Source organism: Nicotiana tabacum, chromosome 4 (assembly GCF_000715075.1).
Source record: "Nicotiana tabacum cultivar K326 chromosome 4, ASM71507v2, whole genome shotgun sequence".
In the NCBI taxonomy this organism is placed as follows: domain Eukaryota; kingdom Viridiplantae; phylum Streptophyta; class Magnoliopsida; order Solanales; family Solanaceae; genus Nicotiana; species Nicotiana tabacum.
The window spans coordinates 126,033,243-126,047,591 of NC_134083.1; the positions used below are offsets into that span (position 1 = coordinate 126,033,243).

Here is a 14,349-nt window from a genome sequence, read left to right on the forward strand (position 1 = left end):
ATATTAATGAAATCATCTGAAAAACTCATTTTTCTCATTGTAGCAAAGAGAAACTTCCAAGAAAGCTTGTCATATGCTTTAGCCATGTCCAATTTGATAACCATACTCCCTCCAATATTTTTCTTACCAATGTCCTTAATAATTAAGAGGATATTCTCAGTTATGAGCCTTCCTTTCATGAAACCTGATTGGTTTTCTGAAATGATCTTAGGCAGCATTAAAAAGATTCTATTTGTGACAGTCTTAGACACTATCTTATTGGAGAAATTGCTGAGACTGATTGGTCTGAGTTAGGAAAAGAAACTAGGGGACTCCACTTTTGGAATAAGTACTAAGCAAGTGCTAGTGTAGAATCTAGACATCCTTTGGCCTTCAAAAAAAGCCTGAATCATATTCACCACATCATTGGATATAATGTCCCAACATGAGTGGTAGAAGCACCCATTGAAACCATCAGGACCTGCTGCACTGTTGGGGTTGAGTGAGAAAATAACCTCCTTAACCTCTTCAGTAGTTGGTATATTAGTGAGAAAAATGTTATCCTCCTCAGTGATGTGATTATCAATCTTGTTCAATATGCTAAAATCTGACTCTTGCACTGACTGGGTGAATAAGTTGCTGAAATATTGAATAGCAGCTTCAGATATTTGCATATTACCCTGAATCCAGTTACCTTCCTCATTTTTTATTCTATGGAGGTAAGACTTCTTCCTTCTTTGTCTAATAGTACTATGAAAATACTTTGTGTTACTATCACCATCCAGTTCCCATTTCACTCTAGCCTTTTTTTTGAGAATATTATTTTGCTTTTTAATCCAGGTAATCTGCTCAACAAAGAGTTTTTTCAGGATAATTTTGTTAGTGTTACTATTGTCTTCCCCATAAGCTGCCTCCATAGCTTCCACTTTATCCTCTAGATCCTTGATTTTATCAAACACGTTACCAATTATGTTTCTAGACCAGTAACTGAGTGAACTAGCTAATCTCTTCAGTTTTTGCTGCATTATCCACATACGATTTCCAGTAACCTCTTCATCCCACGAGTCTTGCATAATTTTTTGAAAGTCATTTTTCTCTGTCCAAAAGTTCAGAAACTTAAAATATTTAATGGGGGGAGTGTCTTGAATTGAACAGGTCATAAGAAGCATATTATGATCAGATCCTGTTCTAGGAAGGTATCTAACATTGACAAAAGGGAAAGTCGCAGACCATTCATCATTATAGAATACTTTGTCTAGTCTCTCTCTTATCATTTTCCTCTTTCTTCTGTTATTAGTCCATGTAAAATCATTACCAGAATAACCAGCATCCATCATACTGCATTCATTCTTACAATTAATGAAATCCAAACTTTTGCTCAATCTATGAGGTCTGCCTCCATCCTTTTTAGAGGTATTCATAATACAGTTAAATTCACCAAATATAGATCATGGTCCTTGAATTTCGTTATTAATTTGTTCTAGGCTATCTTATAGCTTCTTCCTCCTTCTAGATGAAGATTTTGCATATACAATGGTCATCCAGTGAGCCTCAAGAGTGGTATTGTATTTAATAGAAAGTGTAAGCTGCTGTTTGTAATTGCATATCTCAGTGCAAGTGTAATTAGAATCCCACAAATATCAGATTTTTTCATTGCGATTAGCAATAGCCCCTTGCATTCCCAGTGTTCTTTTGTAGTTGTCTAATTGAGAACTGTGTATGAAAGGTTCTTGTAGAGCAACAAAACTAACTTTGTGCCTTCTAGTGAGTTTTATCATTCTGTCAAAAGCTCCTTTTGACTCTACACCCCTAATATTCCATATGATTGTGCTAATCATTGGAATACTTAGGATTGGCTATTTTTGTTAGTTTTCCCCCTGCCCCTGGTAACAGGAGTGGAAGGAGGGTAAGTTTTGAAAGATTTTTTCTTTGCTAAAGGAGTTCCTCTAGGTGAGAGTCCACCTCTATCTACATCTTCCTTGATTTGATTTGCTATTTCATCGGTTTGATTATCCCCTTCAAGAGTAGAGGCAATTGGTAAACTGTCAGCCACTACTTCCTCTTCATCGGATAAGTGTGGTTGTTGACTACTTACTTTATCAATTTGTCTGTTTGATAAGGCCACATTGCTTTGTATCAGATTCCCCGCCAATGTGTCATGATGCAAATCTTTTTGGGAGGGGGCTTCCTCTTTATTGCCTTGTTCTTGGGATAACTGCTGAAAAGTGTTTTGGATCATAATAGGGGGGTCTAGGGGTGCAGAAATACTGAGGTCCTGACCACCCTTTCTCTGATTTGTTACAACAGGTGCCTTGGAAGTACCTTCCACCAGTTCTTGTTCTTTGAGCTCTTGGCTTTCCTTTTCTGCGTAACTACTTTGAGAGCATTTCTTTGTCTTCTCTTCTTCCTTTTTTCCTTTTCCTTGCCTATCCTTTTAGAAGATTAGATTCTGCCTGTGGCATTTTCCTGACTTAAAGGTGGTTAATATAAGTTCTTTTTGCTCAGGATGCGAGAGAGAGAGACAGAGAGAGAGAGAGAGCGTGTGTGTGTTTTAGAGAGAGATCAATCACATATTTCCAACCTTCACATAAGAAACAACTATGGGGACAGCAGATGTCTGCTGCAACATCTCAATGCACTCGCCTCCAATACAGAGATCGTAAGCTTCTGATAAAGCTTCAACTTAATTCTCATTACAAATTTATATGACAAGATTATGAAAAGCTGAAAAAGAATATGATTGAGCAAAAACCTGGTCAAAATAGTAACTTACCTGCTATAAATGGTTAGACTACAAAGATTGTGTAATACAGAAAGTTGTCTTTGACAATTAGAAGATAAGTTAAAAGAAGAAAATAGAAAGTCCCAGATATCCGTCTTCGTTCTCTCCGCCTATCAAGAGTAAGCTTTTCTCTTCAGATATGCTCTTCTTTTTTCACCTGTACTGTGTGTATTTTTCAGGCACATCAATGTATTCAGTATCTACTTATCTCAATTTAATTGCATTTAGTTATCGGTGTTTGTGTTTGGTTTGGTGTATGGATTTTTGTGTATAGTGAGGGAAGCTAGGTTTTGTTTCGTTGTTTACAGAGACAGATGGATCCAGAATTTTAAGTTGATGTGAAATATGATAATACGAGTTGACCTAATATATTTAAATTTCAAAATTTTTTAAATATGGTTTGTGTTGCAAGTTGCAACCTTGTTGGTTTGCTTGTACTAGCCAGCATGCAGATCCGCCCATTTTTTGTGGGGTGTTAAGAGTGTTCTTTTGAGCTAGAGTTACTGGTTCCAAATTTATTAGTAGTTTTTCACATATATACCTATACTATGTCTCAAAAATTCAGCCTCGGTGATAGTCTCTATGCGGTAGCTAGATAAACCTGCCTACTAAGGTTAGAGCTTCTGGTTAACTCAGACCCGCTGAGTGTTGTAATTGAGATTCAATCCGGAATCTTAGTTTGTTAATGCCTTGAACATTAGGTCATTGGCGACTAGATCTTGACCATGTTTAAACTTGGTTCAATTGATTTGTTTGCAGAGATGGATCATTGGATGAATTAGTGTAATGGAATTGAAATTGGGGTTTTGAATCGGTTCATGTAGTCGGATCAGTTCCTGAGCCGAGGGTCTACCAGAAAAAACTTCTCTGCCTTCTTAAAGGAAGGGGTAAGGTTTGTATACACTCTACCCTCCCCATACCCTACTTGTGGGATTACACTGGGTTGTTGTTGTTGTTTATTGTTAAGTTTAGAAAAGCTGTGTAACGCACAATTTTATTCTAAAGGCTCAGAACCTCAAACGGATACATCGATAACACCAAAGTCCACTTCAAATCAAACTTAAGAAATCCTTTAACTTTAAAAATGTTAACTTTCCATAATAAGCGCCGAAATGCTCCCGGGTGATCCGATACTCAACCCCAACATACACCAAAAAAATCATCATACGCACCTATTGGAACCTTTAAATCCCGATTCCGAACTCGTTTATTCAAAAGTCAAATCTTAGTCAATTATTAACTTAAAGCTTCCTATGGCATTATGATGAGTGAATTGTTAAAAGTAAAACTAAAAAAATTGATGTCACTGAGCACAAATTCAATTTGGCGTAGATTGTCTTTTTGAGTAAAGTAATAATATTGCAGTTATAAATCTTCAATAGTGCATACACAAGCTTATTCATTTTTTGGCACGTGATACTGGATTTCCATACACGTAGGTACCATTGGGGTAGTAACTTATATTTATAAAAATTATCTTAGGTAATCAGGTTAAATAGAAAATGAATTAAAATATAAATTATTTTGACTTTGAATCAATTAAGAATTAAAATTTTTGCACTAATCAACTTAACAGATTTAAGAATAGTGAAAAAATATCTCATCTAGCAGTTCAGCTAATTTAAGTATCAAGTTTTAGCTCACAAGCGAATCATTTATAAATTACTTTCCATCTTAAAAAAAACCAAATGTATGTTATTTTTCTGTATTGCTATAATAAACAATTAAACTTTCTGAAATATATAAACAAAACAGAAAGTTAGTAATACTTATTTAACGAAATAAATTCTGAAAAAAAAAACAGTATAGGAATAAATCGAGCCCACTGAATACACAGTGTGTCCTTAAGGAAATTATTCCCCTCAAGTACCCGAGGTGCTGGAATATATCCTCCCAGGATAGAACGATTTAACTAACCGGAGTGTTGGTACCAAACGCTGGTGAACAGCGAGCCACTCGAAGACTATAAAACACACTGGATTTTTTGTGCAGAAGAAGAAGAAGAAGAAGCTGAGAAAATTTCGTAAGGAAAGATTGTTGGCATTGTTTTTGAAAAGGTTTGCCACCTTTCAGAAACAGCCATGGCTGTTGGAACAGTGTTGTTTGAAATATTGCGGGAAAATGGATTTAAAATAATCTGGGAAAGAAAATGGGCCTGACCGGACCGGGTCGCGAGTCATGGGTTATTCCAGATTGAATTTTTCGTTAATTATTTAATTAATTAATTAAATAATTGAAAGGAATTTTGTCCAAAAAGATTAATCAATCAATCGATCTTTGACCAAATCCGAATCTGAAGCCGAGCGAGTGACGACGACGACGGCACGAGACTTGCCTTCTTCTTAACTCTTTAAAAGCTAGAAGAAGAGCAATTATATATATACCCATCAAAATCCTTTTATTCCTCCAATATGGGACAATGTCCCTTTGCCAAGGAGGAAAACTCAAATATTTCATTTTCTCTCAATTTCTCATTCACTCTCTTTAAGCTACACAAGCTTAAAATCCCAACAATCCCCCACATAAATGGGGAATGGCTAAAAATTAAAGGAATGCACGGACGCGTGTGTGTTTTACATGCAAGAATTAATTGCATCTGGATAAGTAGGTTTCTCTTTGAACTTTTCGTAGTGAACTTATATCGGATATACTCGGTCAATCGGTAGATTTGATATCTTTGAACCGTCGAGCTTTGTTGTATACCTAGACAACATAAGTCACACAATCAATCCTTAACCATCTATAGTTCTCACGGTTGTGTTCGTTTCAGCCATGAACACCGCCTAGTTTCATGAGTGCTTAGAGAATGGGCCTTTACTTTCATTCCCCTTGAAGCGGCTTACACTTCACACTCACATATGTAATTTCTAAACGTGTAATCCTATAGACACACTATCTGATCATTTTCTACTAGACTTAGCAAATCATTAAAAATCCGTTAAGCTTTGTTGACTCATCAAAAAGCCTTAATGCTTTACCTCGATTTCTGAACATTGTCTTCATCACGAGAATGGGTTGAGTTATTTGACAATGTTGAACCGTCATTCATAACTTTGTTTGATCTCTTTGAACCTAGCTCGTGGGATCTCCAGTCTGCTACATAGAGTTACCGCCATGATGACTTGACCTAGACCTTAACCCCATTCCCTTTGATGATCTTTCAACTGCCTCTCTAGATAGGCCTTTTGTAAGTGGATCTGATACGTTATCTCTTGACTTTACATAGTCAATTGTGATAACACCACTAGAGAGTAGATGTCTAACGGTATTGTGTCTCCGTTGTATATGACGAGATTTTTCGTTATACATAACGCTCCCTGCCCTGCGTATTGCCGCTTGACTATCACAATGTATACAAATAGGTGCCAAAGGTTTGGGCCAAAATTGAATATTTTCCAAGAAATTCCGGAGCCATTCAGCTTCTTCACCGGCCTTATCTAAAGCTATGAATTCAGATTCCATTGTAGAACGAGCGATGCATGTTTGTTTGGATGATTTCCAAGATACTGCTCCACCCCAAATTGTGAAAACATATCCACTCGTGGATTTAACTTCAGATGATCCAGTGATCCAATTTGCATCACTATATCCCTCGATCACGGAGGGATATTTTTTATAATGCAAAGCGTAATTTTGGGTATGTTTGAGATACCCCAAAACTCGTTTCATTGCCATCCAATGTATGTGATTGGGATTACTTGTAAACTGACTCAGTTTACTAATAGCACATGCTATATCTGGTCACGTACAATTCATGATATACATCAAACTTCCCAATACTCTTGCATAGTCTAGTTGTGAGTCACTTTCACCTTCATTCTTTTGAAGTGCATAACTCACGTCAATTGGAGTCTTGGCAATTTTGAAATCCAAATACTTGAACTTGTCAAGTACTTTTTCAATGTAGTGAGACTGTGATAATGCTAGACCTTGTGGAGTCTTGTGAATTCTGATTCCTAAGATCACATCAGTAACTCCTAAGTCTTTCATATCGAATTTGCTAGCCAACATGCGCTTAGTAGCATTTATATCTGCCATGTTTTTGCTCATTATCAACATGTCATCAACATATAAACAAACAATGACTTCATGACCTGGAGTATTTTTAATGTAAACACATTTGTCGCACTCATTGATTTTAAACCCACTTGCCAACATTGTTTGGTTAAATTTGGCATGCCATTATTTGGGTGCTTGTTTAAGTCCATAAAGAGACTTAACAAGTTTGCACACTTTCTTTTCTTTACTAGGAACCACAAAACCCTCAGGTTGTTCCATGTAAATCTCTTCCTCTAATTCTCCATTTAAGAAAGATGTTTTAACATCCATTTGATGGATTTCAAGACCATACACGGCCGCTAGTGCCACTAACACTCTAATAGATGTTATCCTCATTACTAGCGAGTAAGTGTCAAAGTAATCAAGGCCTTCCTTTTGTCTATAACGTTTGATAACAAGTCTTGCCTTATATTTGTCAATAGTGCCATCAGCTTTCACTTTCCGTTTAAAGATCCATTTCGAACCTAAAGGCTTATTTCCCAGAGGAAGATCTACCAATTCCCATGTATGGTTATCCAAAATTGATTGAATCTCACTATTGACTGCCTCTTTCCAAAATTCTGAATCAGAAGATGACATAGCTGCTTTAAAAGTTTGAGGCTCATTTTCAAGCAAGAATGTCACAAAATCTGGTCCAAAGGAAGTAAATGTTCTTTGACGTTTGCTATGCCTTGGATCTTCTATACTTGGAGTATTTTTCTTTGGTTCTTCCCGAGATCGTTTAGGTCTTTCACTTAACAACTCACATTCAGTTTTATACGGATAGATGCTTTCAAAGAATTCAGCATTATCTGATTCTATTACCGTATTAACGTGAATTTCGGGATTATCGAATTTATGAACCAAAACCCGACACGCTTTACTGTTTGTAGCATATCCAATGAAAATGCAATCAAAAGTTTTTGGTCCGATTTTAACCCTTTTAGGTAAAGGAACTTGTACCTTTGCTAGACACCCTCACACTTTGAAATATTTCAAGTTGAGTTTTCTTCCTTTCCATTTTTCATATGGAATAGATTGCGTTTTGCTGTGGGGTACTCTGTTGAGTATTCGGTTAGCTGTAAGGATAGCTTCGCCCCACAAACTCTGCGGTAATCCAGAACTTATTAATATAGAATTCATCATTTCCTTTAATGTTCGATTTTTTCTTTCCGCAATTCCATTGGATTGAGGTGTGTAAGGTGCAGTAGTTTGATGGATAATTCCATATTCCGAACATATTTCTGCAAATGGAAATTCATATTCTCCACCCCGATCACTTCTAATCATTTTGATCTTTTTATTCAATTGATTCTCCACTTCATTCTTGTATTGCTTAAATAGTTCAATTGCTTCATCCCTACTATTAAGCAAATAAACATAACAATATCGAGTGCAGTAGTCAATAAAAGTAATAAAATACTTTTTCCCACCTCGAGATGGTGTCGACTTCATATCACAAATGTCAGTATGAATTAAGTTTAAAGGATTTGAATTCCTTTCAATAGACTTATAAGGATGTTTTACAAACTTAGACTCAACACATATTTGACATTTTGATTTATTACACTCGAATTTGGGCAATACTTCTAAATTAATTAACTTCCGCAAGGTTTTGTAATTGACATGTCCTAAACGAATATGCCATAAATCATTTGACTCCAATAAATAGGAAGAAGCTGAATTTTTTTTCATATTGTCAACAACCATTACATTTAGTTTGAAGAGGCCCTCTGTGAGATAGCCTTTTCCAACATACATTTCATTTTTGCTTACAACAACTTTATCAGAAACAAATACACATTTGAATCCATTCTTAACAAGCAAAGAAGTAGAAACTAAATTCTTCCTAATAATAGGAACATGAAGAACGTTGTTGAGCGTTAACACCTTGCCGAAAGTCATCTTCAGGAATATCTTCCCATAACCTTCAATCTTGGCTGTTGTAGTATTTCCCATGGAAAGCTCTTCTTCGGGACCAGCAGTAGAGTAAGGCGCAAATGCTTCCTTGACAGCACAAACATGTCGAGTGGCACCAGAGTCAATCCACCACTTCTTCGGATTTTCAACTAGGTTGCATTCCGAAAGCATTGCACACAGATCATCAATGTCATCATTCTTCTCCACTATGTTGGCCTGTCCCTTCTTCTTATACTTTTTCGGGAGACGACAATCAGGGGCTTTGTGACCGATTTTTCCACAATTGTAGCAGCTGCCCTTGAATTTCTTTTTGTTCTGCTCCTTAGTCTGTCCAGAAGACCTCTTTCTCTTCTTACTTTTTGGAGCAGTCTCCTCAACGATATTAGCTCCCATGATCGTTGAATTTTCACGAGACTTCTTCTCGGCCGTTTTGTTGTCTTATTCAATCTTGAGACGAATCACAAGATCTTCCAACTTTATTTCTTTGCGCTTGTGCTTAAAATAGTTCTTGAAATCTCTCCACGAAGGAGGCAATTTTTCAATCATTGCAACCACTTGAAATGCTTCATTCACGACCATAACTTCAGCAATAAGGTCATAAAAAATAAGTTGAAGCTCCTGAACTTGGGTTCTAACAGTTTTGCTGTCTATCATTTTATAGTTTAGAAACTTGGCAACCATGAACTTCTTCAAGCATGCATCTTCAGTCTTGTACTTCTTCTCAAGTGCGTCCCATAATTCTTTCGAAGTATTCATCGCACTGTACACATTGTACAAGTCATCCTCTAAAGTGCTTAAGGTATAGCCTTTGCAAAGAAAATCTGCCTGCTTCCACGCCTCAACAATCATGAATATCTCGTTGTCCAGCATGTCCGTAGCAGGCACTGGAGGTTCTTCACTAGTGAATTTTCGCATACCAAGTGTGGAAAGCCAGAAGAACACCCTTTGCTGCCATCCTTTGAAGTTGGCTCCGGAAAATTTTTCCGTTTCTCTGCCGGTGGAACAGCAGTCCGGCTTGACGAGGCTATCGTCGTTGCCGCAATAGTTGCAGAAGAATTTTCGTTATCAATTGCCATTTCTCACTGTAAATAACAGAATAATTCAATTAATGGCAAAACCAGAACAGTAAACAATACTGTTATTAACAAAAAACAGTATGTATAATAAATAAAACCGAAGTTTTTTATATACTGTTTCACAGAAAACGATGAAGTTTTTATGTTCTTCAAATCGTTTTATGAATTTCAATACTCTGATGAAGTTTTTTATATCTTCAAATCAGAATAGTAAAATTTATAAGGAGTAAAAAATCACACAGGTTTTAATCTCCACAAACAAAATACAGAATATAATAAATATAATTTTCTTAAGATTGTTATTTTTCTGTATTGCTGTAATAAATAATTAAACTTTCTGAAATATATAAACAAAACAGAAAGTTAGTAATACTTATTTAACGAAATAAATTTTAGAAAAAAAAAACAGTATAGGAATAAATCGAGCCCACTGAATACACAGTGTGTCCTTAAGAAAATTATTCCCCTCAAGTACCCGAGGTGCTGGAATATATCCTCCCAGGATAGAACGATTTAATTCACCGGAGTGTTGATACCAAACGCCGGTGAACAGCGAGACACTCGAAGGCTGTAAAACACACTGGATTTTTTGTGCAGAAAAAGAAGAAGAAGAAGAAGCTCAGAAAATTTCGTAAGGAAAGATTGCTGGCATTGATTCTGAAAAGGTTTGCAACCTTTCAGAAACAGCCATGACTGTTAGAACAGTGTTGTTTGAAATATTGCGGAAAAATGGATTTAAAATAATCCGGGAAAGAAAACGGGCCTGACCGGATCGGGTCGCGGTTCATGGGTTATTCCGGATTGAATTTTTCGTTAATTATTAATTAATTAATTAAATAATTAAAAGGAATTTTATCCAAAAAGATTAATCAATCAATCGATCTTTGACCAAATCCGAATCCGAAATCGAAGACGGATCCGAAGCCGAAGCCGAGCGGAGCGAGCGACGATGACAACGGCGCGAGACTTGCCTTCTTCTTAATTCTTTAAGATCTAGAAGAAGAGCAATTATATATATACCCATCAAAAGTCTTTTCTTCCTCCAATATGGGACAATGTCCCTTTGCCAAGGAGGGAAACTCAAATATTTCATTTTTCCTCCATTTTTCATTCACCCTCTTTAAGCTACACAAGCTTAAAATCCCAACAATGTATGGCATGCATCGTGTTGGCAAGAGGAGGAAGGAAACAATTAATCAACGACGACTATAATAACTATACTGTAATTTCAAGTAAGTTGGAGTCGGTTTTATGAGTCCTCGCTACGTGTCGCTTCCATTATTATATACAATAAACAAATCTTATTAATGACACGAATAACTAAAAGAAGAGCACCTAGAAGATTAAGAAGAAGAGTGTCAAAGTGTTCTTGTTGAACCAGCTCTCTTTGAATCCAAAGTTACGCGGTATGCACATTAAACCCTACCGTATTCCATATATATATATATATATATATATATATATATATATATATATATATATATATATTTTAATTTGTATATTTACTTTATAAAACTTTATTTACTATTTAAATTTTTAATATCATTATATGCCTCTTAAACAAATTTTACCTTTTAGGAACTAAATTATCGCTCATTCTAACTTAACAAATCCCTTAAAACACTCTCATCCCACGTTTTAAAGATGAGGATTATACCTTATCATCAAAAAGTCCAAACCCCAATAATTTCTCTATGAAGTCCTTCGTCATTTTTTTTCTTCTCTTCCATCTGTGTAATCAAAAGAAACACTAAAATAAGATGAAAATATTCTAATTTGGGACACAATATCTAAATCAAAATAAAATATTAAAATATACTACTATTCAAACCAATACACCACAATAACCTAATAAAAAATACAATATTCAAATCAAACAATCTACAATATTCTAATCTGGAATAATATACAAATCAAATATACCATAATATTTTAATTTTGAATATAGTATTCAAATCAAACATACCATAATATTATATTTTGGAATACAGTATTCAAACCAAATATACCAAATCACAATAGTTTAATAAAGAATATATAATTCAAACCAACATACCAAAATATTCTAATAAAGAATACAATATTTAAACCAAACATGATACAATATTCTAATTCAAAATAAATTTTAAAACAAAACATTACATATTCAAATCAAATATAACACAATATTCTAATTTGGAATATAGTATTCAAACCAAATATACCTTTATTTTTATTTGTTGTGCATATTTTATTTTACTTGTAATATTAACATGTTATATATAATAGTATATAATATTTTAATATTAAATACAATATTCAAACCGAACATACCAAATTATAATAGTTTAATGAAGAATACATAACCCAACCAATATACCAAAATATTCTAATAAATAATACAATACTTAAACCAAACACACCATGATATTCTAATTTAAAATATAGTATTAAAACCAAATATACCAGAATATTCTAATTTGAAATATAGTTTTCAAACCAAATATACCTTTATTTTTATTTATTGTGTATATTTTATTTTACTTGTAATATTAACATGTTATATATAATAGTATACAATGAATAGTTTACTGAATAATTATTTATTGTATAGAAGAAAATAAGACTAAACGTTCCCATAATAAAAGGTTTTGTTTAATGGAAAATCTTTTTTATTTTTAAATATTGGTCCAAAGTTTAAAATGGATAGAGTGAATTTGCTTCATATAGATAATTTCCTTTAATTAGGGGGCAAGTTTATATAATAGTTATTGTTCTTGGACTAAACGGATATGTGTGTAATTAATTGATGTGTACTATATGTAATTTCATAAGTGAAGTATATTATGTTAAGGGTTGTGATGCAATACATTAAGTTACCCATGACTACATGCAAGAAGATCAACAAAATTCAGAGGGATTTCATATAGGGTACCACAACAGATGGGAAAAAGATGCACTTACTGAGCTAAGAGGCTATAGCTAAACCCAAGCCCCATGGTGGCCCGTGTATCCAAAAAGTTGAGCTTAAGAGCAGAGCCTTCCACTCGGGCCTGGCCTGGAGGCTCTTTCACATGCCCGAATCTTTGTGGGCTAGTACCCTAATTGCAAAACACTGTGTGCAGAGTAGGAACCGGAGAAAACCAAATTCAAGAACTTGGCAATGCATCTTAGAAGGCTGAAAAATTTGTAACAAAGCATCTAGGTGGGTGGTAAACAATGGTTATAGGGTAAGCTTCCTTACTGACTCCTGGATTCCTAACATGGGACCAATTGACTCCATCATCAATGGCCCCAAAACACTAAGGGAACAGAACATAAAAGTATTATGATGGCCCAAAATATCATCTTTAATTTAAACATTCATTACTATATTCTAAGACCTCGAAAAGAACTATTCATCATTCCTCGACTTGTGTGCATAATCCGTATAATATTTCGGAAAGGTTTTATATGAAAAATTGACTAAAATGTGAAATAGAACTTTAAAACTCAATTAAGTTGACTTTGGTCAACATTTTGAGCAAACAGGCCCGAATTAATATTTTGACAGTTCCGATAGGTCCGTATCATGATTTGGGACTTGGGCGTATGCCCGGAATCGAATTCGGAGGTCCCTAGCTCGAGTTATCGCTTGTTTTCGAAATTTTAAAGTTTAAAAGATTAATGACTTTAAAGAATTGACCAATATTTGACTTTGTTGATACCTGGTCCGTATTTTGGTTCTGGAACCCGGTATAGGTCAATTACTATATTTATGACTTGTCTGTCAATTTTGGTGAGAAATGAAGTTGGTTTGACGTGATTCGTACGTCCGGCTGTTAATATAGAAATTTTAAAGTTTTCTTAAATATTTTATTTGATTTGGTGTCCGATTCGTAGTTCTAGATGTTAAATTGTTGTTTTGATCGCGCGAGTGAGTTTGTATGACGTTGTTGGACTCGTGTGCATATTTGGTTTGGAGCCCCGAGGGCTCGGGTGAGTTTCGGGTAGCCTACGGACTATAGTTCTTTGAAAAATATTATTTTTTTTGGGACTTCTGCTGGTTTCTGGTCTCATGTGCTTCGCGAACGCAATAGCTGGGTCGCGAACGCGACCAGCTTCCCGCGAACGCGTAGGTTTGTGACCTGCGGAGGGGGAATCATTGTTTCATCTACGCGAACATGAGTATTGGCTAGCGAACGCGAAGGCCAGGGGGGCAGACTTCGCGAACGTGTGGGAGGACTCGCGAACGCGAAGGCCACTTGGGTTGTTGCACATCGCGAACGTGACAGGCCCTTCGCGAATGCAAAGAAGGTCTGACGCCCAGTGATTAAAACAGAACCAAACGGGATTTTTCTCATTTTTCACTAACCCTCAATTAGAACTCGGTTTAGGGACGATTTCAAAGGTGTTTTTTATGATTTCGAACTTAGATAAGTTTTCTTTATCATATAGTGTTATATTTCATAAATCTATGTCTATATTCATCATTTATTTCGGATTTAGATGGAAGAAATTAGAATTTTTATAAAACTTCTAATAAACAAAAATTTAAGATTTGAAGGTCCATTTGATATCGGAATTTGATAATTT

The 14,349-nt window shown here is 35.3% G+C and overlaps 1 protein-coding gene across 1 annotated transcript; it reads right to left on the reverse strand.

Annotated features, from left to right (window-relative positions):
• Positions 1 to 290: 290 nt before the first annotated feature.
• On the reverse strand, positions 291 to 1,313 carry LOC142180106 (uncharacterized). Its single transcript, XM_075251033.1, has one exon. The coding sequence runs from the start codon at positions 1,311 to 1,313 to the stop codon at positions 291 to 293; it is 1,023 nt and encodes a 340-aa protein (XP_075107134.1).
• Positions 1,314 to 14,349: the final 13,036 nt, after the last annotated feature.